This window comes from Cygnus olor, chromosome 4, assembly GCF_009769625.2.
Source record: "Cygnus olor isolate bCygOlo1 chromosome 4, bCygOlo1.pri.v2, whole genome shotgun sequence".
Taxonomy (NCBI): Eukaryota; Metazoa; Chordata; class Aves; order Anseriformes; family Anatidae; genus Cygnus; species Cygnus olor.
The window spans coordinates 26,954,191-26,980,918 of record NC_049172.1 but is presented as its reverse complement, the minus strand read 5'-3'; the positions used below and the strand labels follow the sequence as shown (position 1 = coordinate 26,980,918).

Below are 26,728 nucleotides of genomic sequence, written 5' to 3'. Positions count from 1 at the left end.
TTAGCATAATCAAAAAACAGTTTGCAATAGCTGCTAAAAAGGTAAGGTAATGTAAAGCTGTATTATGGTAAGAGGAAAAAGAAAAGTAAATATTTATTTTCCTAGAGATCAGCATTTCACAGTTTGTTGAAAGAGGCACATTCCTGTTTCAGAGTTAATCCCCTTGTAAAGAAACAGGCTTTAATCTGCTATTGAACTTCAGCAGTGTCTGTGGCTGCTCAGATCAAACATATTTCACATGCTAAGAAGGAATTTGAGCACATGACTGTCTGTAAATATACGCATGTGAAATACGCACTACAGGCTTGCAGCTAAAATTAATTTAATGGGGATCATTTTCCTAATGAAGAGGAAAGCCTAAATGAACTGCACTGACAGAGGCTTAGTACATATAACAGAAAAAGATGCCTCATGATGCAATAAAGCACTCATTTTTCTCACTATGCAGCCATAAGAATTTTATAACATGCATAACTTCAAAAAGACTTTATTAAATAATTCAGATTTGTTTGAAATATTTTTCACAGGGGTATATAGGTAACGGCTAATGAGAGTGGCACTGAAGCACATGAAGTTAAACTGGAGTTCAACACTACACAGGGCACAGAGGGTTGGATAACTTTTCAGATAATTGTACAGAGTATGATAAAAAGTGTAATTAATTTACTAAATAAAAGAAATGGAAAAGCCAGATGAATGTGACCGATATTCACAGAACACTGGATAATAACCAACTTAGAGAAGAGTAATAGTTGAACTATTTAAATTAAATTACACAGAGCTTAAACATTTTTAGAAAAGTATTCTTTATCATATAATCTGAAATCTTTACATACGAGACTATCCAATCTCATTTACACTACCATGTGCTATACTGCCAGAATTTACCCGTCTTCTCTACTCTTGTAAGAGTTCATCAGTCTTGTCCTCTAATACTTTCACTCCTTTCTCGCATGTTTCTTAATTCAATAAATTGAATTTTATTCAATTGAATATTTATATCTATATTCAATTGAATTTTTATTTTTTATTTAATTTTATATAATTTTTTTTTTGCATTAACACCAGCTTAAATTCTTATTTCCAATTGCTAAAACCTGGAATGGCCTTTCTACTTAACCATTGAAAACTGTTGTAACTTAGTACAGTAAATCAGCCAAACCTATTAACAGGTTTGACACCTTTTTCTAAACCAGGTTTACTAAATTACCCAGTTTGTTGCCACCTCATTTCTTTTCCGTCACTATTCTGTAGCATGCCTTAAATATTTTAATAGAATTAGGCAGTGAAAAGCCATTATAAGTGAGAAGGCCTTCTGTACAGATGTGAGCCTAGTCTATACGGATTTTCAAGGACTATTAAAAAGTATCCGTACCTGTAAATCAGATCATCTGTGCAAGTTCTCAATGCCAGGGAAGCATCTCCATGAGAAATTGTGCAGGCGGGCCCCCGGACAAACAGTCCACACACAACTCCTGACTGCTGGCACCACCACAGCTGAGCTTGCCCTGAGTGGGGAGGGAAGGAGGGAAAGGGCCTGGATTTCCAGGAACTGGCAAAATCCTGGGTATCAAGAGAACAAGATCGTTCCATTTAAAAAACTTATTTGGACTATTTAGACATTACATTTTCACTATCAAATGCCATGTTCAGTAACTGCTAGAAGTAAAATTGAACTTCTGTCATTTTGTCCCCTCTTCCCTCACATCCCCTCATGAGTTGACTGATGCACAAATGTGTGGTGATTTCTTAATAGTACTTGAGTGATTTTAAGTGAGTTGCATTAAAATAGGTCTATCAAAACACATAATGGTATTCCACCTGGTTAAAGGCAATTCTACAACAGCGAGGGTCTGCTTAGCACTCACTTCACCTGCTTTTACTGAAAGCCAGCTAGGGAAGCTCGCACACAGGAAGCCTGCACAGTGCTTCAGGTGTCCCTTGGCCATTCCCAAGCTGTGCTGGAGAACACAGACAGGCAGTGCTGAGATGAGAAAGCCAAAGGTGAGCACAGAAAGCACAGGGCTGCCTGGGCCATGACACCCACCCAGCCACAACAACCAGAGTGCCTGCAGCACCTTCCCCCTCACCCTGAAGGCTCACCACAATGTGCCTCCCTCAGCAATCACTGTCATAGGGAGCTCCTGCACCACCAGCTACAGGCACCCTCCTCACTTCTCCCAGCACTAACGGCCATGAGGTGAGCAGCCTTCACCCACAACCCTCAGCACCCTTCTCCTTCAGGGGCACGTCCCTTGAGGCCTTGGGGGCTGGGTGGGCGTTGCCTGAGGCACAGCTGCTGCCTGTGGAGCGCACCTGGGTGGTGGTGGGCAGCACCTGCCGGACCAGGCCTGTGTTCGTAACCCAGTCAGGGACATCTCCACCCCAGGCATGGGGCCTTCCCAGGTGTTGCTGGCAAGGACAGACAGAGCGGCTTTGCTCTACCTTTCTGCACCTAAGTGCTAAATCCTCTGAGGCTGTGGTGTGTTGGCAGCCCCAGATGCGAAAGCATATTAATCACAGTTTCTTACAAAATCCTTTGAGGTTTTAAGGAATGATGAAGATGCTCTTCAGTAGTGTGGTAATTTGTTCATGAGTTCAGTTTTTACTCGTTTGGCTAGTGGTAGATTGAAAGATAATGCATCCTGAGAGAGAACAATACTACAAGTCTTCTAGTAGTGCAGAGATACAGTGAGCTGAGGGACGCGTTTCTCAGTCTGGGGGTACGTTGCCTCACTAAAACCTTTGTTATGGTAGAACTTGGATTGAGAAACCTTTATCTCTTCCCTAGTTTAAAAAACAGTGTTAGTTCTTTGTGAGTTACTTACTAGTTTTCCTTTCTATTTTATGATTTCCCTTCCTGCTCATAACTGTGGTAATTCTGGCAAACTGATGCTTTTAAGCTTACTGAACTGTTGTTACTGTAAACTGTTAATCACTTATTTTGTTGATAAATTATCCTGTAAAAGAAGGATGTGAGTTAGTATTACTGTTCTTTTTAACAGTTTAACAATTGTTGTATTTGTTGTAGATCAACATCCTGTACCACTGCAAGCAAAACTGCATGAGCTTTTCAATTGTACTACTATATATTTTTGTCTTAGGAAACTCCTCAGAAAAACTCTTCCAAAAACATGGAAAAATGGTGTTTGAGTACCTTTGCACTGTTTGACTATTTCTGTTTGACACCTTCACATACCTACAACAGGTAGGTATTTCTGGTGTGCTCTATAAAAAACACAGGTTAGTTCTAGCTATGTAACAAATTTATTCACAAATACGTTTACAGGGAAAATTGAATATGTTTGCATTACTGTGCACACTGAGGGAAAAATAAACACACAAAGCTATATATGGCATCAAACGATAGCAAGGCAGTGACCCAGTATGCTTAAGCACAGGCAATCCAATATATATTGCTTTTAGTTTTCAGAGATGGTATGATTCAAATAAAATTAAAGAAGAGAAGTCTGTCAGGGACTCAAAATCACTAGATGATTCTGTGGCAACTAGTGAAGGACTTCATATCTTCAAAGGCCTTGGAGAGGAGATTGCTTATTTACTTGTATTTTATCCTGTCACTATTTAGAGTAAGATACAAAATATTCTTGGAACCATAACAGAATTTTTTTGCTCTCCCAAATAAGTGCATGAATACTAGTCTAAAGAGCTGTGATTGTTATTATATTTTCTTTTTAGCCCAGTTAAAAATATTTTGCAGTGTAATAATTTCATTAGATGGAATGGAAAGCTTGTATACCCGGAGTAGATTTATAGTTTGTGACATGAGGCTTTGAATGACTCGGTCTGACTAGTATTAGAAAATATTAATAAAGTTTCGTGAAACTGGTCTAGCTCTGCTCCACCAAACCAATAGTGAAAAATGTTGTCTTTCTGGAGCTCAATTCATCAGCCGAATGTGCCACAATACTGCAATAGGAATGGAGTGAGCATATAATGGACAGTATCCTTCATTCTGTTTGTATGTTGTTATTAATTTTTATATTTAACATGAAAATGTTAAACTATATCACTGCAACTTATTGCACATGTTTATCTTTCAAAATGTGTAATTTTTCAAAAGTTTTAGTTCCACTGACATTTGCTGATAGTGTTTTACCACTGTCTATCACTTTTGTAAAGGAGCACACATTGCATTTGCAATAAAAGTGGAAGGTCTTGATCAAAAATTAAGTAAGTTTCCAACAGATTCAGCATAAGTCAAAGGATATTAGCATTCCCTAAATCTTAGTAGACTGACATTGGGAAAATGTGTTCTTGGCTTAGTACAGCTGTATGAAACCTTACCCTAAATGGTTTGCAAGTTATAACCACTATTTCATTAATACTTGAAGGCATTAGAAATAAAATGATCACAGATCTTTCACTTTCTGGGCAAGTGTTAATATCATTATGCTGTACAGAAAATAATAGGCAAACCTGTTTATACAAATCACCAGTCCAATTGTATTTGTAAAAGCTCAATTCCTTTAAAAATTATTTCTGGAAGTGTCTCCAGGCAGATATACTTTCTTCCCAGAAGTGACAATTTAAACACACAATTCCAAGAACCAAGATTTTATCTGCCCCCTCCCTGTAGAAAATACTGAAGATAGCCCAAGGCAGTTTGTTGCTGTTTATATGCTGGCTATTTTTGACTCCCATGCCAAGGTGCCTAACCGTTATGCATTTAGTGGAGAAGCTAAGTACCAGACACAGGGCCTGGATTCCACTCTGCAGGGCGGGTGCTTAAAAATTAGGCGTACAATGGTTAACTGCTAGATGACCAGCTCCTTTTTGTGTACAGTTTTTAGCCTGAAATTTTTAGAATGAAGATTCTGCTCTTACTTCACACACTGAAATTACTGTAAAATGACCTGTAATAAAATCCTTTTCATTAATTTCATGTGAACATGGTAAAGATCCCATGACATAAGAATGGGGTCCATATACATTGTGAAGAAAGTATTCCTAATCCAACAGTGAATCTGTTAAAGTTCTGGTTAGAGGACAGGAACTGCCTATATGAGGATACAACAAAAGATAGTACACTAACTAGTGAAATAAAATGTGTGATAACTTTTTACACTTAAAGATGGTCTGGGACCAATAGGGAGCTATGGGTCTCTTGTGCATTTCCATCACAACAGTGGATCTGCTGCAGGGCAAAACTGAGCTAAAAACAAGTTCCAGCCCATGGGAGGAATTTAGATCAGAGAGTGGACTTTGGCAGAAGGGACAGAGATCTATACCATCTATTTGGGGCTTTTGGCTCTATTTGACTTCTGATAGACTGCAATCTGGCAGAAACAATCCTACCCAACTATTGCTTTTATTTTTGGACATTTTGTGATAAAGTCCACAGATTAAACAAGCAATCTTCACATTTACTTCTGTGTTGACTGAGTATTAAAGGAAATTATGTGCCTAAAAATGCACAACTATACTTTTGGACAGAACATTTTTACTCCCTGAAGCACAGCTTACAGGAGTCCTTAATGAGCTGATGGTACTTCTTTGGCAAGGACCATAAGGGAGAGTTGACTGTGACTACTCATTACACATTAAAGGGCTATAGAAACCAGCAGTGCATTTTGATTATTTCGGTGTTAATATATGGGGTCTTTTTAAGGCATATGTGTTTTACCCGGACTTTTTGTGTCACTTCTGAGGGAGGTGATTATTTTCTGACAATAGGATTAGCTCATCCAAAAAGTTAAAATTTAGTGGGTAAAATTTATAACGTAGTGTATGATTACAGATTAATAATTATCTATTATTACAAAAAGATTTACCAATTCTGCTAATAAATCTATTTATTTTTGTTATAGAAACTTTAAAGGTATACCAGGAAATACTAGTTTTAAACTATTTTTAGTAGAAAAAGGCACTTATTTTATTAATCATAATAAAAAGAATTAATTTTATTTAAAATAATCTGTTAAGACAGAACAATGTAGAAAATTTATTTTTTCCACAATTAGTTTTTCCACACTGTGTTTTCTACTCTCTGTGGAAGTAGCACTTTAATAATGAGAAAAATCACATCCTAAAACTTCAGAGTAATATTTTAAGACAGTCTAAACGGCTATGTTAAATGCAACAGAACTTGTTCATTTAAATGATTAAGTTCTCTGAATCTCCGAGTAGTAAGTACGCAGAACTTTGTGTTACTTCCAGGCACAATGTTGCTTCTACTGGAATTCCAGATAGTGGCAGTCTGCTGAAACATGAGTTCAGTTACCAAATATAGATGAGTGGGGTAAGAATTACATAGTCACAGAGGACAGATGTAACGCACAGGCCACAGTCTTGTCGATGTTTACTGAGGACCAAGCAATCTTTAGTGAATAGCTGGAGGAACTTTAAGCCTACTTAGATAAAGAAGGAAAAAAGCAACTTTACCTGCTTCTAATTGTACTTGAGACTCCTCAGATAAGCCTGTTCATTGTAAGGTCTGTTTCATATTTTCCACTAAATTTAATTTATTGTACTTTGGAGACTAATCATGCAGGATTTAAAAATCTAGAGGAAAAATGTTTTTTTTTGTTTGTTTTAAAAATCTTTCTAGATGCGTTTCTTCCTTGACATTACTCTGTTGAACATATTGGTTTTGGGTTGTATTTTATTTTTATTTTTTTAGGTAATTATTTTTCTTTGCAGAGCATCCCCTAATTCAGGATGCTTACACTTATCTTGAAATGAGTCCTTTGATTTTCTGTGGTTTCCTGTATTTCATTATTTATCTCTTGAATACCTTGATTTGATGAAATATTAAAATGTTTTCTGAGATGACTGTCATCTAGTACACTTTGAGTTGACTGTTTATCATATTATTCCTTAGAGCATCTACATTATTTTGTGAAGAAATATTTAAATAGCGTGATATTAAAATGTGTGTTTACTTGTGAGCAGTTTTTAAATATATAGCAGATAGGACCACGTAAATAGTTCATATGTAATAATGCTGGAGCTATAGCTCAACTCCTTGATCTGCTTACAACATTGTATTTTTTGTTTGTGTCTTTAAATGATACAGTATATGGCTTCACACATTACCTAATGAGTTGTGATGATGAAAACTGTTATAAATATGTTGTAGTCTAACCTGAGGAAGCTAGAAATAGCATTAGGTATTTCTAATTATGATCTTATATGCTACTTGATAGGATTTGCAGTATCACCTCCAGTTTGCTGCAGTTACAAGTTGATCTAAAAGACTAGTGGGGTTGTGTTATCATTTGACTGACAAAAAGTCTTTATACTCAAAGCTTTAGACAGCTGAATATACATATATATATATATATATATATATATTTATTTTATATTTATATATATATTTATATATTTATTTTAAATATATTTATTTTAAATACAAAAAAAATATAAAAATATACATATAAATCCATTTTGGGGCACCAGAACTTTGTCACTGAGGACACTAATCAGCACTGTTAATTGCCAATAATGAGCACATATTTCAATTAATCAACTTTATCTAAATACCCAGCTACAGATTGATTTACCTAATTTTCAAAGCTCAATGTCTAAATTTATTACTTATGTATCCAGTAAGTTTTTCTAATGAATGAAAATACAGCATAAAACTGAGGAGGAGATACAGTAATTCCTAATAGATTCATTTCAGTCATCGTGTCCTGGTGGCTAGCAACAGGTGAAGTTTTCCATTGACCCGTAATGCATTGAAACAACAGAGCAACTCGGGGCTGGAAGTCAGAGAAGTTTATCTGAATATGTAACATAACACTTCAAGCTGGGAGCAAGCTAGAAAGTAGTATGAATCAGATTTAAATAAAGACATCATTTAAGCACAGATATTTACAACAAGTTATCTAAAGAGAAAACTAGTGCCTTTGTTCATATGAATACGAAGTTTTAAAAGCTAAGGTTACGGAGACAGGCACTCTCCAGACTTAACCCTTGGTTCCCTGGCATTCATTAAGCTTATGTCTTAACAGCTGAGCTTCTAGACCTACTGTTTGCTTGGCTTCTCAGATTCATTCTTTAAAGCTGCTGTGTGGTAGTCAATTATACTGTATATACTTTTTTAGATTTTGTTAACAGTAGATTGGAATGGTTGCTAAATTTGTTGAGCTGTAAATACAGATAAAAAGAAAGAAAGACGTAATCCCATCAAAGAGTAAGCCTGTCAATGTATTCTATAAAAATACGTTTCAAATCCCAAAATAGTTTGGTTTCCTTGTACTTCTCTTTTATGTGTCCAGTTGTAATCTGTTGGCAAGACAAGCAGAGATATCAAGAGATGCATATGCCAGGCCAAGAATTCCAATAATCTATCAGTCAGTTAATGACTACATGCCGGGTAAGCCCCAGGGAAGTGACTAAAGGTAATTGGAGCTTACACAAGCTGATGTTAAAATGCATCTGGGTGAATCTCATGACTGTCAAGCCACCTATATTTCACTGAAGAAAAACTTTGGAGCATTAAGAGGAAAAAAAAGTCTTTAAAAATCTTGTGTAGAATTAATTTCATAGAAATCATCAGAAGAGAATAATTGTCAAGGGTAATTAAAAACATTGATGTTCAACTTAATTCAATACTTTGCTAAAGCATCAATTACTTTTAAGATCAGATCATCCACAATCAAGTCACCAGCAGGACAAATAAATTTCAGTAAATGGAGTTTCAGGCAGATCCTTGTCTTGGGGTTTGAGAGATTTCTTTGATGTCTCATCTTGCTGGCTTTACAGAGGCAGGGAATACTCATCCTCGCTGTAAGATTGTGGAAAAACTGAAGATGCATAGATGCTTCTGTACTTTATGAAACTGGTGCAGAGTATACGTTATACGCTCCTGTGTTGCAGGATGACCGAGGCTGTGAAATGTGTTTTCTTAGTGTTGCAATCTTAGCATGTGGTAGTTTTGATATTCCACTTCAGTGGTTAGAGAAGTGCTACTAAGTTGTATTAAAAGCTACCAAGTTTAAAAACATTAACACAAGAAGTGCAACAGTATTAAGCATATCATCAATATTAATAAGAAAGGATAACTTGGAAATTCTGATCCAAACATCCTTGGCACTTGTAAACGTGTAAATTTTTATAATGATTTCAACTAGCACATTGTTTTCTCTCAGAATGTGATGATTTAGTGTCTAATAATATGGAAGGCAATCCTGTGTGAAAAAGAAAAGTAAATATATTCCCCAAATCATCACAACCGTAAATAGTGGTAAATGGCATTGCTGTGAAATAATAAATTGCTCGGATTGGTCCAGCAGAATTAAGCTTGTGCTAGGCAATACAACGAAAGGATGTCTTTAGAGTTTTGACAGAAGATGAACTAGAAAAATGACTTCTGAGAGCTCTAATTTCCATCTAGCCAATTTTTAGTTCTGGCTTGTTTGAAGTTTTGAAATACAAACTAAGGTTTACAGTATGCACCGCACGGCTTTGCTCTTCTCCCAGTTTTATGTCCAATTTACAGGAACCAGAATATAGCAGTGTTTTGTTTTAGTTTTTAATTTTGTTGTTGTTAAGGAGTTGCATTTGTGTCTTCCAGCATGCAAGACAGAAACTGTGGCCAATCATTGCCTCTTTCTTTAATGCTGAAGGAGGCTTACAGTGCAGAGAGAGGCACCAATAAGGGATATCCTGGAAACATGTCAGAAGCTTCATCCTGCCATGACTTTTTCTGTGATTCCCTATCAGACATGCAGAATGGAGAATTTTCAAGTGAACTTTCTGCCTTCCTTACCCAGGAGGAGATATGTAAGAGCCTTGATATAGCTCGGGAAGCAATTGCCAGTTCTGTGAAGGAGAATCAGAATGCAGCAGCAGAGTTCACTCATTTCAACACCTCTCTTTCTAGTGCTTCAGAGCATGCTTCTTTCTGGGATACCAAACTGCATGAGCAAGATACTTTACAGAGGCCTCAAACAAGCAGTCTGACTTCATCTGCTGCAAGTCACATTCCCTCGACAAGTCAGAAAGAGCAATTCACCTCACCTCAAACAGCAAGTTGTTTTGCCACAGTCTCTAGGAAGCAAGCAGGCACCTCACCTTTGCTACCTGCTAGTCCCAGCTTTATTAGAAGCCTGAAACATTCAGAGCAGTATGGTCCAGGTGCGCCCAAGACATGCCCAAAGTCTGAATTAGCATCCCAGGGAGAAGTTCCTTTCAGGAATAAGCTGTGTGACAAAGCTGCCACATTCATTGAGGAACTGTCATCTATATTTAGAGAGGCAGCGAAGACAAGAGGCCGAAGTCCTGATGGGGACTCTTCTTCTCCAGACAGCGGATACCTGTCTCCTAAGAAGAAACAATCAACTCTAAGTACCTCAAGGAACCAGGACTTTGATAAGCTACATCAAGAAACTGAGCCTGGGGCAAAATTATCTGGGGTTCATCTCAACAGAGAGCACCTCTCTGAAAAGGAGAGCATCACTCAGAGTGAAATGGTCCTTTGCCACCCGTTCATCAGTCAGGCTTCACCACCTCAGTTCACTCAGAAGCTCCGCAGCCAGGAAGTTGCTGAAGGAAACAAAGTGTTGCTGGAGTGCAGAGTTGCTGGCAACCCGGTCCCTGATGTCAGGTAAGTGCGTGTCTTTTAGCAAAGCCACTGGATATCATCATCTCCTGATTGGGGAAGACAGCTGAGGAAAGGTATCAGTGGACCTGCTTAGAAGTAATTAGTCACATAAGAACTGCGTATCATCCAGTGGTTCATAAGCACATGGAATAACAGATTCAGCTCTCTTTAGCACTCTAGTCTTCCATGGCTTGGGAAATGAGGTTCTGCTTGATTCAAGAATCACATGGCAAAGTTAGAAACAGAAATGGCATTCTGTGTATCTTACCTCATTAATATAAGTGAAAGAATTCTTATTTACCCCTGAAGAGAATGTATGAAGCTTACAGGTATATGTTTTTACTGTCAATTAATTAGAATGTTTCCAAAACCCATACCAATGGAATTTGGAGTCTTTAGTACGAGACAATGTGAAAATTTCATAAATCTAGCAAAGCATCCTCTTCAGTAAGGTGTTTCCAGAAGATGGTAAGATGGTCCCCGTTTCAAAACTTCTTTTAATGCTTTGTAGTGAAATTTATGTGCACATGGTTCTGTTAGATGACAATACAAATACAAAAGTAGTTGCAGCATACCTTTTATTATTATTATTATTAGATCTTTGTTAATGTGTTTATAACAATTGTAAAAGCTACATTTGCAGTAACATTGAGGGCTGAGTAATCCATAATACTTCCTCCCTTCCTTTGCTCCTAAAACTAATAGGAACCAGCACTGCACAGGCAGTATTTGTCACTTTACAGGTCTGAGCTTTAATGCTAATGCGATTGCTTAGCACATCCGCAGGTCGATTATATGTCTGATTTAATAGTTCCTCACAACCTATTTTGGTTTAAAGTCATTTGAGCATATTTAATAGTCCTAAGGGAAAAATTTGTCCAAAACATCCTGTTTAGACAGGAGTTTGTAGTTCCTCATCCGAACTTTTTGTAAGGTTCTTTAGTTACATCTGAACATAAGTTTTTGAAAGTTTTTGACATTTCCTTAACAGAACATAGCAATCACTTTACTGTAACACTGTTTGTGTTTTCAAGCTAAAAACTTAGATCATCCTACAAACAGAAGTCAGCTGATCCCAGACAAGCAAAACTGTGGATCTAGGTACAATTATGAAAGGCAGGGGATCCTCCCTCTTGTGTTTTCTCTCTTAGATTCTTCTTTCCGCCTCGCTGAGATATTGCAGCCTGCCAGTGGTACTGAGGCAGCTAGTAGGGCAACACAAGATGTTAACTTCCAAGGATTCTTTTGTTGCTGTTGGGTTAGATAATATGACAGCTAGTATGTTGTTTGGAGTACTTCTGAGTGGTAAAATAGTATCTCTGTCTGTTGCTATTACTCTACCTCTAAGGAGAATAATTATTGTTAATTAATACTAAAGATCTTTTTACCTAATTTTACCTGCCTGTACATTAGATGTTTAACCTGACCAAGTCACCCTAGACTCCATCTGCAGTCACTAGAGAGAAGCACATGTACCAAGAGTCACTTATTTCACCTGTTTGGGACAATGACAATAGAAAGAACTTAAGGCAAATACTTCAGTCTAAGCACTTCATTATCAGCTGGTTATAATAGGTGAGGTCCCATCCGTTCTCCCATCTCAATGCCAGTGGGTGGCACAGGGAAAAAAGAGTTCCTCTGTCAGCTTATATCCACAGGTACCACAACTAGGAGAAAAACTAAACTGTCTTTACTTGCAAGCAAGAATTCACCCTGATACATATTTGTTTAGTATTCCTAGTATCTGAATTTGGAAAATATCCATATTTCCATAACGTGAACAGCAAACTTTCTTAAAAAAATTCTCACCATGAAAGCGAGAGACACAAAGTTTTTAATATAGATTACTAGTTATCAAGTCATTAATAAGACTTAAAATACTGAAAGGCCATCTGTAGACATCTGTAGACTGTTTTACTAGACACTGCTCACTTGTTCGCTGTTTACTGTTCACCTGAATGTTACCATGATCAGTCTATTATGCTTTTACATATACTTAGTACGTGATTTTAAAAATCAAGCATGCTGTAATCTCATCAGTATCAGTTAATTTACAACTGTTTATTTCCATTTTTGGAACCTGTAATCATGCTATCTTGATAGCCTGCAGATCGCATCATTGCTGACTTTAGCAAATATGCTTCATTCCAACTTCGCCGTTCATTGCAAAGCTCCTTGACAGCCCGTTTAATACACTTTCATGGTTCACCCTCAAATTGCTTTTATTTAATAATCATTAATAATTTTCCATCTGGCAGCAGCACACAAATTTGTGAATAGACTTAAAGATGACATATTTACTACCAAAAAAAGAATTGCTTTTCGTGATCTCTCACTAAAAATACACTTTCCTTTAGTCTTAATCTCGTCGTGGCTCTCAAAGAGAGGAGAGACGCGGCAGCTGAATGAAGCACAGCTGCCCCCGCTATTCCTTTCGGCAGAGGTAACCTCGCTGCGGACCCTGCTGGGGCCGCGCTGGCCGGGCTGGAGAGGGCGCTGCGACAGCACGGGACGGCTGCGCCGCGCCCCGCACCGAGGAGCTGCGGGCAGGGATCCCGGCAGGCAGGGATCATCCCACGCTCAGGAGACTGTGCTGAGCTGCACAGCAAGTACTTGCGTGCAGTTTGGGTGAAGCGAAACCCTAACTCAAAATCTTGGGGAAAGAGAGGATTCATTATTTTAAAAGATAATCAAGCAAACAAGTGTGTTTGGTTTGGTTTCTTAAAGAGATTCTAGATTATAGTTAAATTGTAATGTTAAAATTACTAGGAACATGGTTACACTAGATCATGTATGCAAGCCGTTTCCTCTCTTTCCATAGCTGAAAGTTTTATGGTATATAGCATAAAACCCCCAAGCCCTTCTCAAAAAAAAAAAAAAAAAAATCAAAGCCAGGGCCTTAGCCAACCCTATCTAGTGGGTGGCATCGCTGCCTATGGCAGGGAGTTTGGAGTTAGATGATCTTTATGGTCCCTTCCAACCTGAGCCATTCTATGATCCTGAATGTCCACTAAATAGTTAATATTGCAGTGGAAGAAGACAAGTCCATTTAAAGCCACTGATACATTGCAGAATGAGTGAAGAATACTTGCTGCTTATGCTACTTTCAGGAACATCTCTGTAAATTTCAATTTTGTGTCATCAAAAAAAAAAAAGTCAAGTACCAGCATGACAATACTAGTTGACCATTCTCTTGTATTTCAGTAATGAAAAGAATCTAGTTTTCTGAAGTCCTGTACTGAGATAGCTATTTAGACTGAATTTCTGATTTGTAATACCTTTGAAAAAAAATCTTTGGAGCATAATCATATGAATTGGAAAGGTTTAAATACCTGCTTTTTTCTCAAGAAATTGGTCAGAGGGGGAAAAAGATAGAAAATATTGCATTTTTTTTTTTTAATGAAAACTACTGGATAGATAGAAGACAGAAATGGATATTAATATTCTTGCCAAAAAAAAAGAGATATTAATGTTCTTGCGAATAGAACAAGCTGAACAGTTACCTGTTCTTTGACACATCAGAGCCAGCCACACAGCAGATGCCAAACTAGCTGATCAGATGTAGATGGGGGCACGGGCCGGGATTATCATCATCTGTTTATTTGAAGATGGATGTTATAAAAGGCAATTGTAAAAACAATGGGATAGTTGTTGAAATGAGGACTGCTCTTTCAAATTGTATTTAGGAAGAGAATTCCAGCTTAGTTACTTTATTGTTTTCTGTTTGAATAGCAACATCTCTGCCTTGGTGTATTTCTGATTACATTACTGAGAGTTTAAAAGAATCTCAGCTAGCTTCTTTATTCTTTGGTCTGCTTCTCAGTAAAAGAATGCGGATCTGAAGTTCCTTGCTAATGCTCCACAAATAAATAATTTATTAACTAGTATTTATAAAAAGACTCAAAGATTAGAAGAAAATGTTATCAAAGTATGTTTTAAACTGATTCTATACTTGAAGCAACTGTGAAAAGCTTAGAATTAAATTACTAAAAAATACTCTTCTAAAATTAGTACAATGGTGCTGTTATCTGCAGAATGAATATATATATATATATATAAAAGAAGTTTTGACTCTTATTTACATAGGAACTGAATGAGACTTGTATGAATGCTAAAATAACAAGGCGCCGTATGTCTTCAGAAAGCTCTTTCACTGTACTAGCTTTGTCCATATTAAATGTTTTTAGTTTAAAAAAAAAAAAAAAGCCTAATTGAAGTAGTTTTAAAATCAGAATTCCAACAAAAGTGGCACTAAAATAGTGCCAAAGGCAGTATTCCAAGAAGCTGCTTTTACTTCATATTTCAGCATTTATTTTTATAAATTGTATATATTGTCTCTGGGCCTTTACATTATTGTGCAAAGCATCAACAGCCACAAAGTCTGACAGTGAGGAAATACATTAGCAATCTGCTTGTCACGGACTGATTGAAAGCACTGATCTGTGAAAATGAAAACGAAATTTGGAGGCTGGGTAGAATAGAGGTGGGAATGGATCCACATGTTTAAGGAGTGGACTTTTTTTTCTTTTGTATGAAATGTGAAGGGAAATGGAGTAGTGAGGCTTTACATAAAGGAAAGTTTTTGGAGTCAGTACTTGTGGTATCATTACTTATGAATGTTCAACAGGTATGCAGTGCTATACCAAATCCTATTTAAATAATTATGCTTAATATTCTTTGACATGTTTGCTCTTTTGCCTAAAGGCAATACCACATCTTGGATTGTTTAAGCTTCTTAAAGTTAATTACAGCAGTTTAAGAACATTACTTAAACAGGACATACTTTTGTAAGATACAATATGTTTCTTTATAAATGTAAATGAAGTAAATACAGTTATCACTTTGAAACTTGATGCTTTAAAAATTCTTTCATAATGCAAAGCTGACATGTCTGGAGCAAGCTTGCTAAATGCATTCTTGACAATATGAAAGCTTTAGAGATCTGGATGATGACATTGAGCAAATAAGACTTTTCTGCAAGCACGCATAGCTGATGACTGCAAGTATTATACCTCATTCAATTAAGGCTGACAGGACCTTGAGGGAAGTAGAAAAGGTTATTGGTTAATAGCTTATAATAGACCAAACATAGAAGAAATATGGTTAAACAGTAGTGAAAATTGTGCTTATTTTATTAGTTCTAGAACCCATCTGGAAAGTGTGTTCTTTCTAACAAGTTTTACAGTTTAATAGGGCTCTGTTAAGTGGACTGTAAATGTGAATCATTTAATAGGCTATGGGCTTGCCTTTTAAGCTCATACAAAGGTGAAGGAAGGAGTAAAAGAAAATCCCTTGCCCACCTATTCCCTGTCACATAAAAATACGAGAGCAAGTCCTTCCCAAAATATCTGTATTTCCTACCCTGAACACGGAGGTGGAAAGTGAGCAGGAAAGTTGAAGTTGAGGTGTTTGGTGCAAGAACAGCAGTAAATAGACCTGTTACTTCTGTGAACCCCTCTGAAGATCTCCCTTTCAGTGAAACCCATTACTCTGATCAACAGTGAGTTCGGCAGAAAGAGACTAAAATCCTGGGAAGCTTTTTACAGTATGCAGTAGACATGTTCAAGGGGTATAATGATGAAAGAAGTCTGTTGTTCCTGCTTTACGCAGACATTTGCAAACCTCTGAAGATGCACTATATGCAGAAGAACTATTTTGTTTATATCTGAGGCATGATAAAGATTTCTCACCATGTTATTTATGCACAGAACATTTTCTGTTGTTAGAAGTCTTCACGTTCCTTGTTCTTTAGGAAAGAAGTGCAGATAAAAAGTTTTTTGTTGTTGTCATTTTTAGTTTGTTTTGTTTGGTTTTTATGCTTTTAGATATTGAAAAGAAAATAATCCACAGTGATGGATGGAGGAGATAGCAGAACAAACAGAATTTGGAAGTTCAGCTTTGTATACAATAAACTTTCACGGAGGTGTTGTCCCCTTAGACTCTTCTATGTGCTTTTTAGCTTTTGTCCTCCAGAAAACTCTTGTATGGATTAATGGAAGAAATGGACTTAATTGCTATTTTGTGCCCTGTCAGCTGTCTTGCCTGAGATGATACAAAAGAGAATTGGTCGGTAGCAATAGTGAGTAATTACAAGGAACCGCAATAGTAAGGGACTTGCTTAAGTATTGGAAACTTGAACAAGTATTCATATGGCATGTTCCTGTAAATTAGAAAATGAGAAGACTTCTTGAATATATGCCTAGGAAATCTGGTTAGAGAAGAGGTAATTCAACTAGACAATTTCACCTTTACATACAAAGATGCCTGTAAATTGCAAAAGGGTCTATAAAAAGGGCCTGTATGGAAGCATCTTATTTGATGTACCGAAGTACTGCATATCAAAGCGCTTACTGTGGACTACACACCAAGAACCTTCTTTTCCTTAAGTCATATACTACAGTTAGTGTGATACTACTCAGTGTAAATGAGTACAAAACTCAAGAATAATAGCAGTGTGAACTCAAATAGGTTAGACTTCCTGTGGGAAAGGGTAGTAAGTTAAAAACACTTGGGAATTGGAGATAATTAGCAGGTAGAATCACTCATAAAACACTGCTTCCTCACCCCTCTCCAGCTACCTGCAGGTGAAAGCAAGTAGAGGACTAAAATTTTTGTGCAACAAGTCCATCAAGAAGATGTTTCTTTTAGTCTAACACTAACATGCTGCTTCAAATCAAAGTGATTTTTATTGCTCTGTTATATTAATAATTTATACTTGCAGTGCATGTGTGCATTAATTTCATAAAACATAATTAATACTTCGTATTTATGCAGTGCCTTTCATCTGAGTATTTCAGTGCTTTATAAAGAGCCCGTATAATGTATGAGCAACTTTAGTTTATCTCCTCTAATTTTATAAAGATGTGCTTTTCAGATGGCCAAGGGAAAAAGATTAGACACAGAATCCATCTCTTGTTTATGTTACAACTGACAGGTGACATAGCCAGCTGAATTCTTTAAATATCACAATTTAGCCACTAAGATAACACATGGTCCAGCAGTAAATCATTGCTTATGGGAAGACCACTTAAATGCTTGTCCTGTGAGTAGCCTAGGCATGCATTTAACTGACCTAACCTGAAATGGGGGCCTCCTACTCCTGTAAAGTAGTCTTAACAAGAGTAAGTTGGTAACAAACTTCATAGAAGACTGCTTAACATTTGGCCACAATCTAGCATCCTTAGTCTTTTTTTTTTTTTTTTTTTCCCTGTGGCATTGCACTTTAACCATTCTACTAATAATGCACTGATAATCGGGGGCCAGGTATAGTGTCAGATGCTGTCAGAACCTGTTATCCTTGGTATATGCTTTCCAGATAGCCAGTTCTGAAGGGAATCTTGGTCTCCTCAGTCAAGTGTGACCCTCTGTGTTAAGACAGCTTTGCTTTCAAGAGGCAGGAATAAAAAAATACCCTAGGATTTGAAGCACACCTCTTCCAGCAGAAGAAAACTGTGTTCAAATCAACTTCCCTAAGGGTGCCAAGTGCAGTACTTACACAGTTTCCTCCTGGGAATAAGAGAGTGAAGTGGAATCACGTCCAACAAAAATATAAATTCTATGATGATTAGTTTAACAGGCACGTTCACTTGACCAAAATACAGCCAGTAACAATGCAGTGGCATTCTCTGAAATATCTGCAAAATCGGTAATGAAAATTCTTTTTCTCTTTTGTATGTTGACATGTGTTCCTGCTGATTGTCAAGGTAGAGAACATTGCAAAAATAAGTGTTGATGTTATCAGTCAGATAAATAAACGCCTTCAGTGTCTAAGACAAGTGATCATTGTATGATGTGTAGAAGGAAGAAAAGGAGTTGTTTTGTTTTTGTTGTGTTTTTTTTCTGAAGGTAGAAGTGTTTGCAATAACTCACTGCTGTAGTTATTTATTCTACATGCCCTATGTTGGATAGTAAATGTCATGATGATTTGGCCCAGAGATATTATTTGTGATATTATACTTAAGCCCAGAGATCAAGTAGAAACACGGATCTTATAATGACAATTATCTATCTTCAAAGCTTTGAATTGAGTTTGCTTAAATAATTTGTTTTGTTTTTTGTTTTTGCCTATGGAATGAGATGGTAACTAAGATTACACGTAAGTTTGCTTATTTTTAAGTAAGTAGTAAGATGATTATTTTCAACTTAAGCATTGTTCTGGAAAACAATAAGTAATGCAATACACATTTGAGTTATGTAAGTTAGTTTTTGTAAATTTTAAGGTGTTTGAATAGTGAACATCTGTTATTTTCCAGGATAGGCTGATTAAAAAGGGTGCTGGCTAGTATCAGTTGTCGCCACTTGGTAGAAAGGGAAGGTCATAAAAACTTTTTCTGATCTGCTCGTCTCTTCCTGGAAGTGTGTTCCTCTGCTAGCTGAGTAACAGTAATAGGTGAACCAATTAGTTCAGAAAATAACAGGAATGAAAGTTTGTAGATAATTAAACTAACTAACTAATGCAGTGTAATGTATAACAGTGGCTTTTTATTTTTCTAATTCTAAATACATAAAATCAGTTTCTTCATTTTAAATACTTTTATAGGTAAAAGTCATTCTTAGTTCCAGTTATATCCCTCCAGAATTTTCTGCTTTTTAAACTGTAAAGACCTATATTAAAATAACTGCCATAGCTACTAATCAAATAGCCTATTTACCAGCAGCGTAAACCAAACACTTTTAAAATCTGCAATGGCCAATTGAGCTGTGCCTCAACCGGATAAAGAAAAGCTAGTGAGTGTATGTTTCGGTGGTTTTTTTAAATGGCAAAAATCCTTCAGGAAAATTCTTATGCAGAATTAAAGATATGACTAAAAAGTGGGGAAAGAGAATGTTTTTAAGGGTCTGCCTTAATTCTGAATGACTGATTCATAGAAAATGTAATTCTCACAATTGCCCTGTGGAGAGCCCTCAGAAAAATGAATTCCATGATAATCAATGAATGAGATTAGCATTCCCAAATTCTTTGAGTTCTCTCATGCACTAAGCTGACACATCTAATTTTAATACTATGTATAATATAGCATAGTTGAAAACTAGTATCTTATTTCAAACTGATTTAAATAATAATAATAATAAAGGTATAGTCTCCCGATTTCCATTTCTGCACTTTAACAGCTCTTTAATATGGATTTTATGTCTCCTAAACTAGAATTATATTTAACCAATCATCAGTGAAGCAAATGTGGAAAAAGAGAAACTCAGAAGGGAAAATACTCCTTATGACAGCATTGGTTAGCTTTCTTAAGAATGCTTGGGAGTCCCTGCTACTAGAAGTTATTCTTCTGCAGATGTTAGAAACATAAAATCACAGAATATCCCAAACCGGAAGGGACCCACAAGGATCAATAATCCAGCTCCTGGCTCCACACAGGACCACCCAAAAATCAAACCCTGTGTCTGAGAGCATTGTCCAAATGCTTCTTGAACTCCGGCAGGCTTTGTGCCATGACCACTGCCCTGGGGAACCTGTCCCAGTGCCTGACCAACTTCTGGGTGCAGAACCTTTTCCTAACACCCAGCCTGACCCTCCCCTGTCCCAGCTCCATGCTGTTCCCTCGGGTCCTGTCGCTGTCCCCAGAGAGCAGAGCTCAGCACCTGTCCCTCCGCTCCCCTCATGAGGGAGCTGCAGGCCGCCATGAGGCCTCCCCTCAGCCACCTCTGGGCTGAACAAACCAAGGGACTTCAGCAGCTTTTGCCCTCTATACCCTTCACTATCTCTGTAGCCTTCCTTTGGACACCCTGTAATAGTTTTATGTCCTTCTTATACTGTGATGCCCAAAACTGCACACAGTGCTTGAGGTGAGGCTGCAGCAGTGGAGAGCAGAGCAGGACAATCCCTTCCCTCACCAACTAGCAGTGCTGGGCCTGATGCACCCCAGGATGTGGTTGGCCCTTCTGGATTCCAGGGCACACTGTTGATTTAGGGAGAGCTTATATTATAGTTAAGAAGTAGTATAACATAGTCCAAACAGGAATGTGGAACTTATTTTTTTCCCACACACTGCCCACAGCTTATGTATATTGTTGTCTTTACTGACAGTTAATATCAGTATCGACAGGATCTAAAGACTTGACTGTATGGTCCTCTAGGACAAAAGAGATGTGCAGCTTAATTCTCAGTTTATGATTTGCTAGGGATGTTGGTACAGAGAGTCTCTTGTGTAGTAAAGTGTAAAGGAAAATACTTGCAGCATTACAGAGGTAAACGTTACTGTATTGTTTCCATCTTTTTTTCCAAAGCAGTATTGCCGCTGGTGATGGCTTTCAAGTTTAATTACGGAGGGTTGGGACAGAGGAAGACTTGATTCTATCTGAGCTTCCTTAGGCTTGCCATATGGCCAGAAGGAATCTATAAAAACCTGTTTTCCACAAATCCTGCGAGATGTAATTTTGGGGGACTTTACCTATAAAGGAAGTAGGTAGGGATAGTGATTTGCAGTTAGCTGGAGAATTATTACAGGTGCCAAGAAGTGCAATTCTAGAACATACTACTGACTGCAAATACAGAGGTTGGTGATTCAGTGCTTCAGCCTAGAATCCCTCTTCGTTCTTAGAGGATTTCTAAATCATTCACTAAAGCACCCCTCTACACATCTTTTTTTTTTTTTTTTTAATAACTGAAACACAACCTAAATGAGATTAAGTAAATCTCTTGTTGGATAGAAGAAACACCACTCTTGCCATAATCCAGGTAAGTGGCAACCTGAATATTGGCTGCATGTGAGTTTACATGGTATGATATTACAGCCAAAGTCACTCCAGAAACCAGGAGTGGTATAAGACCCATGGCAAATTCCTATATAAACTGATGCAGAAACAGATTTTAAATGAAGCCCTTTCCTAATTTAACAGTTATATCAGGCTCACCATATTATATTCCTACACAGCTTTTGTCTTTAGAAGGACAGTTCTTCAGGTGTATGACACGAGGATAGAAATTGCAGAATTCCTCTGAATTGAGAAGGTAGATGCAATATTAAAGTTTTCCTGTCTGGATGGTGTTGGATAGGTAACTTTTGAATCATTACTGCACTCTGTTAAAGCAGACTTTCATATTCTGCCTCCTGCCTATTGGAAAGATGGCTCTAGTACCTCAGCCTTCAGCACAAAGTTGGCATGCCCTTCAATACGTTGCATTTTACACACCACTTGACTTCATTAATGATTGCTTCAATTAACCGTATAGTCTACTTTGCTGACTTTAGTGTTGTGCAGTTTGACTGGCTAAAAGACATTGCAGGTTTTTGCGGGCAACCCCTATTATAGGTGTGAGTATTTTACTTGGTATTATATATTTTAAGGCTGCTTTGTTATGTGACGGTTAGAAACTTCAAACTGCGAGTACCACATGCCTCTATGACCATGCCGATTCCCAAGGATGATCCTAACTTGCTGCACAGTTTTTTATGCATAGTGTGACAACTGTGTTCACCTTTCTCTTGTTCTGGCATTCTCAAAGGTTAACTTGGCCACCTATAAGTGAAAATTTGCTTTTTGGTACAGAACAAGAAAGGAGTTACATGTGGACATCCACCAAGTGTCTCTAGATTGAATTTATGTAGTGCTACCCTCGGGTCTTCTGCTTCCTGAAAGAGAATTGTGGTGTACTCATAGAATCACAGAATGGCTTGGGTTGGAAGGAACCTTTAAGATCATCTAGTTCCAACCCCCCTGCCATGAGCAAGGATATCTTCTAGTAAATCAGGTTATCAGGTTTCCCTTATACACAAGATTAAATTTTAGACCCTTTGGAAAATCAGGTGGTGCATATTGTAATTACCCCTCAGTTCAGTGGGGTTGTTCATACTTAATTAAGAATCCAGAGCAATTGTATGGGGCTCATTGTGCAAATGAAAATGCTGACTTTCACAGATGGAGGGGCTTGGAAATTTGCTACTTAAATCTAGTTCTCTATCTGATTTTGTTTTATGAATGTGTAATTAAGACAACTCAGTGCTTTGCACATGATACAACAAAGAGAATAGCTAGAAGAATATTGTTTTGCTGTTCTTTGTCATCTTGTGTCTCTCTGCCCTTCTCCACCACTTTTCTTTCTTTCTTTTTTTTTTTTTTTAATCTGGTATTTCAGGATTTAGGAATCTAATCTGGTATTTCACCTTAGGAAAGTATCCATTCCTCACCTTTTTGTGGAAAAGGGAGAAATCAGCACTGTCTAACTGTGGATTAGTACTGAAGTTATAGGGTGAATATCCAAAATGATAGGGGATCATAATAAATGGGAAACAGTACAGGAAGGACATTGCCAAAGAGCTTCTTTGGCAAAGAGCTCTTCATCTTGAATATGTTAATAGAACTGAAGTGCTTTTAATCTAAAAGGTTATTTTTTGTTCCTAGAGCAAGTTATTCAATCTAAAGTACTGATTCTCAATTTTCAAGTGAGAGGAAGAAAATTTATACTAATCTTTCTGAAAACAAAATTCAACTGTTTTTCAGAGAAGGCCCTTATTCAGGTAATCCTTATCATGTGTGCTATGAATCTCCTGTGAACTTCAATGAACTCTGTTATCAAACTGAAACATGTTGCCTGGCAAAGCTCTTCTTGTCTCTAATTTGTCCAGGGCATTGCCAACTCCCTTTATTCTGCACCAGCAGTGAAACTATCAGTTTCATCATCTAAGTGGACCAAAAAAAATCCATTTTACTTAAGATACAATCTTAACACCTGGAGCGGAGATTATTACAGCCTGAAACTTGTGTTTCAGTTGTTGCAATAGGGCTTATACACCAAAACCAAGGGTGGATTGAAGGAAGACATGGTGGGCTAGATGTAGAAGTCCTTGCTGAAGTTCTGTTTACATCCTGTTTATGTGATGCTGTATTAAGGATGCTTCTGCAAATAGCCTGGCTTTTGCTTCCAGCTTATCTTTCAAAAACTGTTGCTCTTCTGGAAATAATCTATTTGTATTTTACTGCCTTAAGAACTGTATGGGGTATTTCCAAGGTGCATAGATGAGAATGTTGTATCAAATTTACCACAATTCAAAGTGAAATGTCCCCTTTTAATAATTACTAAAATTTGCTTAGTAGTTGCTGGTAATGCTGTAGCTGTACTTTTGACAGCATATCTGTGTTTTCCCATGAAGAGTACTGCAATATCTTCCTTAGCTAAGGAATGTCAGTGGTGAAATAAGCAGTCCTTGATGCCTTAGAAAGGCTCTCTTGACACACCTAATAAAGCTTCTTGGAATGCAAATGTCTGACAGAGGGAGACATGAGGAACCACCGACCCTTTGCATGGATCTTCCCATATATGCCTAAGGCATTCGGTGAATTAGCAGTACAAGAACACTATGGTACATGCAAACATACTATTTATGGGTAAAATAAAAGAACTGAAGAAACAGACGCTACGTAGGAATGTTAGAGATGCCTTAGGCACTGCTCTTATTTATTTATTTATTTCCAGTTCAATCTCTTTTTGACATCTCTTTAAGGACTCCCACTGTTGTAGAAAAAATCTTATTATATCCTGCTCATAAGTGATAGAAGTGAGGTGCAGAGCTTCCCAGGACCAGGTTTAGAAGGAATACCACAACCTGATAGCCTTTTTTGCCAACCACATGCTTATATATTTTCTTTCAACCAAGAGACCCTTTACTTATATCTCGTAATTAAATAAAATATAGGTAGAACACTGTAATGAAGATGTGATGACCATCAAATACAACAGAAGATATAAAGCTCCCAGTGTTTTATCTTAAGCTTTTTATCTGTTTTACAAATGAGGAATTCTGTTTTAGAAATTGATTTCAATAATTCACTGTAAAAAATCAAGTGATAACTTTTTTGGGAGGGGAAGAACATTCAACTCTGCTGTCTGTGCCTGTCCCCTTTTCATAAAACCTATATTTCAAGGAACAGAGACTTTTTTTCATAGAAGAGCAAGTATCTCTTTGAGAAATCAAGTGACTTTGTCACTTAACCCTTTATATCTGTTTTTAAGGATTCTTCTTTCCTTCTCTTCCTTCCTACTTTTTCCTTTAATTATTCAGAAAGCTTCCTCTTTCTCATTGTAAGATGATGGTCTGTTATCCCACTCATGCACAACATCCAGAATGCAATTCTAGGGTGGTCTCTACCCTCTGCCTCAGGTTCAACCTGGTTTTCAAATACAACTTGCAGATTAGAGCAGGCCATAGAAACTGAGCTGCAGGATTGTCAATTAGACCAGGGAATTTTTTCAATATGTTGCCAGGTATTTCACCAAGCTGTTTATTCTTCTTCCACTACAACACAAGTAGGAGTTTTGGCTAATTGTACCTCTTCTTTATACTATTGCTGTCGTTTTTTAATATTAAAAGCAACTATCTCAGCTGAACTATTTTGTTTAGTTGTATCTGCATTAGTCTGTAGTTCAATTCCATAAAACTATACTGATTTTCTTGCCTTCCCATAAAAAGAAAACACTTGCCCTCAGTTTGAAGTTCTGAATACATGAAAGGTGCTTTATATTTTATCAAATTGCTGTTCTGTTGTTCGTTAGAATACCTTTGTTTCTTTTTATTGTTAATTATGCTTTCAACCTTTGAGTTCTTTCTTGAGTACTGTTTGATGAATGGTACCCAGGGAATAGCTGCATACTTATCACTTAATTTTCACTTTCCATATTATATTGGATCTATTTTCTTGTTTGTTCGTTTCATACTTGTGCTGTACAACAACAACAAAAAATATACTTCTTAGTACTTTTTTTCCTATACTCAAAGCTGAAATCATTAAGTTGCTCTATTAGGTTTATTCAGTGAATCCTGCGAGAATAAAACTGAACCTTTCCTTCAATCACTGAAGAATGGAATGCCACAATATTTCGGAATGACCATTTTCGCTGAAGGGAGATTCATTTCTGACAGATGCAACCTTTCTACAAAATAGCTCTGGGAACACGTTAAGTTAGTCTTAACATCACTGTCTTACGGGGGGGCAGAGGAAACATTGTTTTAGTAACCACACAATGTAAGCTGTTATACTAAAGAGTTCAATTAAACTCAAGGTCCTGAATAAATAGGCACAATAGATATAATAATAATTATTATTATTATTATTTTATTTTAAGATGGTGATAATCCTGTAGTCGTATTTTGATGTTGCTTGCAAGTGTCTTCCAGTTCTCATTTGATAGTTGAGTGAAGCAAAAAGAGGTTGCATGATAAGTTGGTTTTGAAGCACATCACTATTTAAGGAGAATGAGCCAGGGACAGGAAGGCTCCTGAGTGTTATCTAAGGATTCTAACAGTTTGTTCAGATGTCTGAGCTTCAAGCAAGCAAACATGTTGCAAAACCAGTTCCCATTTCAAAATACCCTTTTATCAAAAGGAGGTGCAGTAAACAGGAAACTAGAAGAATGATTTCAAGAGTCTGAGAGATTAATGTAATTTGTCATGTACTTCTCTTAAACCCTTGTATTTAAACATGGGCATCAGTGTGAAACAACAGAGAGGCAGAACAACCTACTGGATAGAAAAGATCTTGGTCCTTTGTCTGATGTAACCAGGTTACAGCACTGAAGAAATATTTAGGACAATGGTTCTTAGGAGATCCTTTGGTAACTTACTCTTACACAGGGATAACCTAAGATGCAACCAAGGCAAGTATTAGTCAGGGACTCAAGTCCAAGGCATAGCTGACTGGATGAAGCTGGGTGCAAGTTACAAATATGATTTTGGCCACCCCCATCTTGTGGGAGTTTTGCAGTCTTCATTGGACTTCAGTTTTACTGTTTTGTAGCTCCACTGCATCCCAGCTGTAGTCACCTCTCAGCTGTGGCATAGACTTTCATGAAGTCACACAGTCATAGAAAATGACTGTGACAAGTCTGTACTTAGCTGCAGTGTTTATAAGCAGGGCATTATACCCCATTGCAGAGCTACCCATCAGAGTCTAGAACTCCTCACTCCTTTATTCTGCTCCATTCTAGCAAATATGCGTGTAGCTGCTGAAACTTGTTCCGTACACACAAACATATATGCATTCAGAAAACGTGAGACTACACTGTTTCACAGTATAAAATATATGCCATGCAAAACCCTTAGTTAGTAATGGGATGATAAAAAAAAAAAAAAAAATCTTCCAGGATGACAATTTATACATGCACTGTGTAACTTCAGTAAGGCCACCAAGTCCTGTAGAGATTTTATCTTG

General features: G+C 37.2%; 1 protein-coding gene across 2 annotated transcripts; it reads left to right on the top strand.

Moving 5' to 3' along the window:
- The first annotated feature begins 1,378 nt into the window (after positions 1 to 1,378).
- Positions 1,379 to 25,455, top strand: LOC121070231 (palladin-like). Of its 2 annotated transcripts, none has more exons than XM_040557084.1 (4): positions 1,379 to 2,200; positions 3,105 to 3,208; positions 9,545 to 10,576; positions 25,323 to 25,455. In XM_040557084.1, the coding sequence occupies exons 2-4, from the start codon at positions 3,135 to 3,137 to the stop codon at positions 25,333 to 25,335; spliced, it is 1,119 nt and encodes a 372-aa protein (XP_040413018.1). In that variant the 5' UTR covers positions 1,379 to 2,200; positions 3,105 to 3,134; the 3' UTR covers positions 25,336 to 25,455. The 2 variants fall into 2 exon arrangements, with proteins under 2 accessions (XP_040413018.1, XP_040413017.1); XM_040557083.1 differs by lacking the exon at positions 1,379 to 2,200 and adding an exon at positions 2,395 to 2,581.
- Positions 25,456 to 26,728: the final 1,273 nt, after the last annotated feature.

Excerpts from the sequence above, each read along its gene's own strand:
- LOC121070231 (XM_040557083.1), top strand. The coding sequence starts at position 2,555 with ATGATGAAGATGCTCTTCAGTAGTGTG. Across the intron at positions 2,582-3,104 it reads AGATGCTCTTCAGTAGTGTG|GAAACTCCTCAGAAAAACTC; the intron begins GTAATTTGTTCA and ends TTTTTGTCTTAG. Across the intron at positions 3,209-9,544 it reads CCTTCACATACCTACAACAG|CATGCAAGACAGAAACTGTG; the intron begins GTAGGTATTTCT and ends TGTGTCTTCCAG.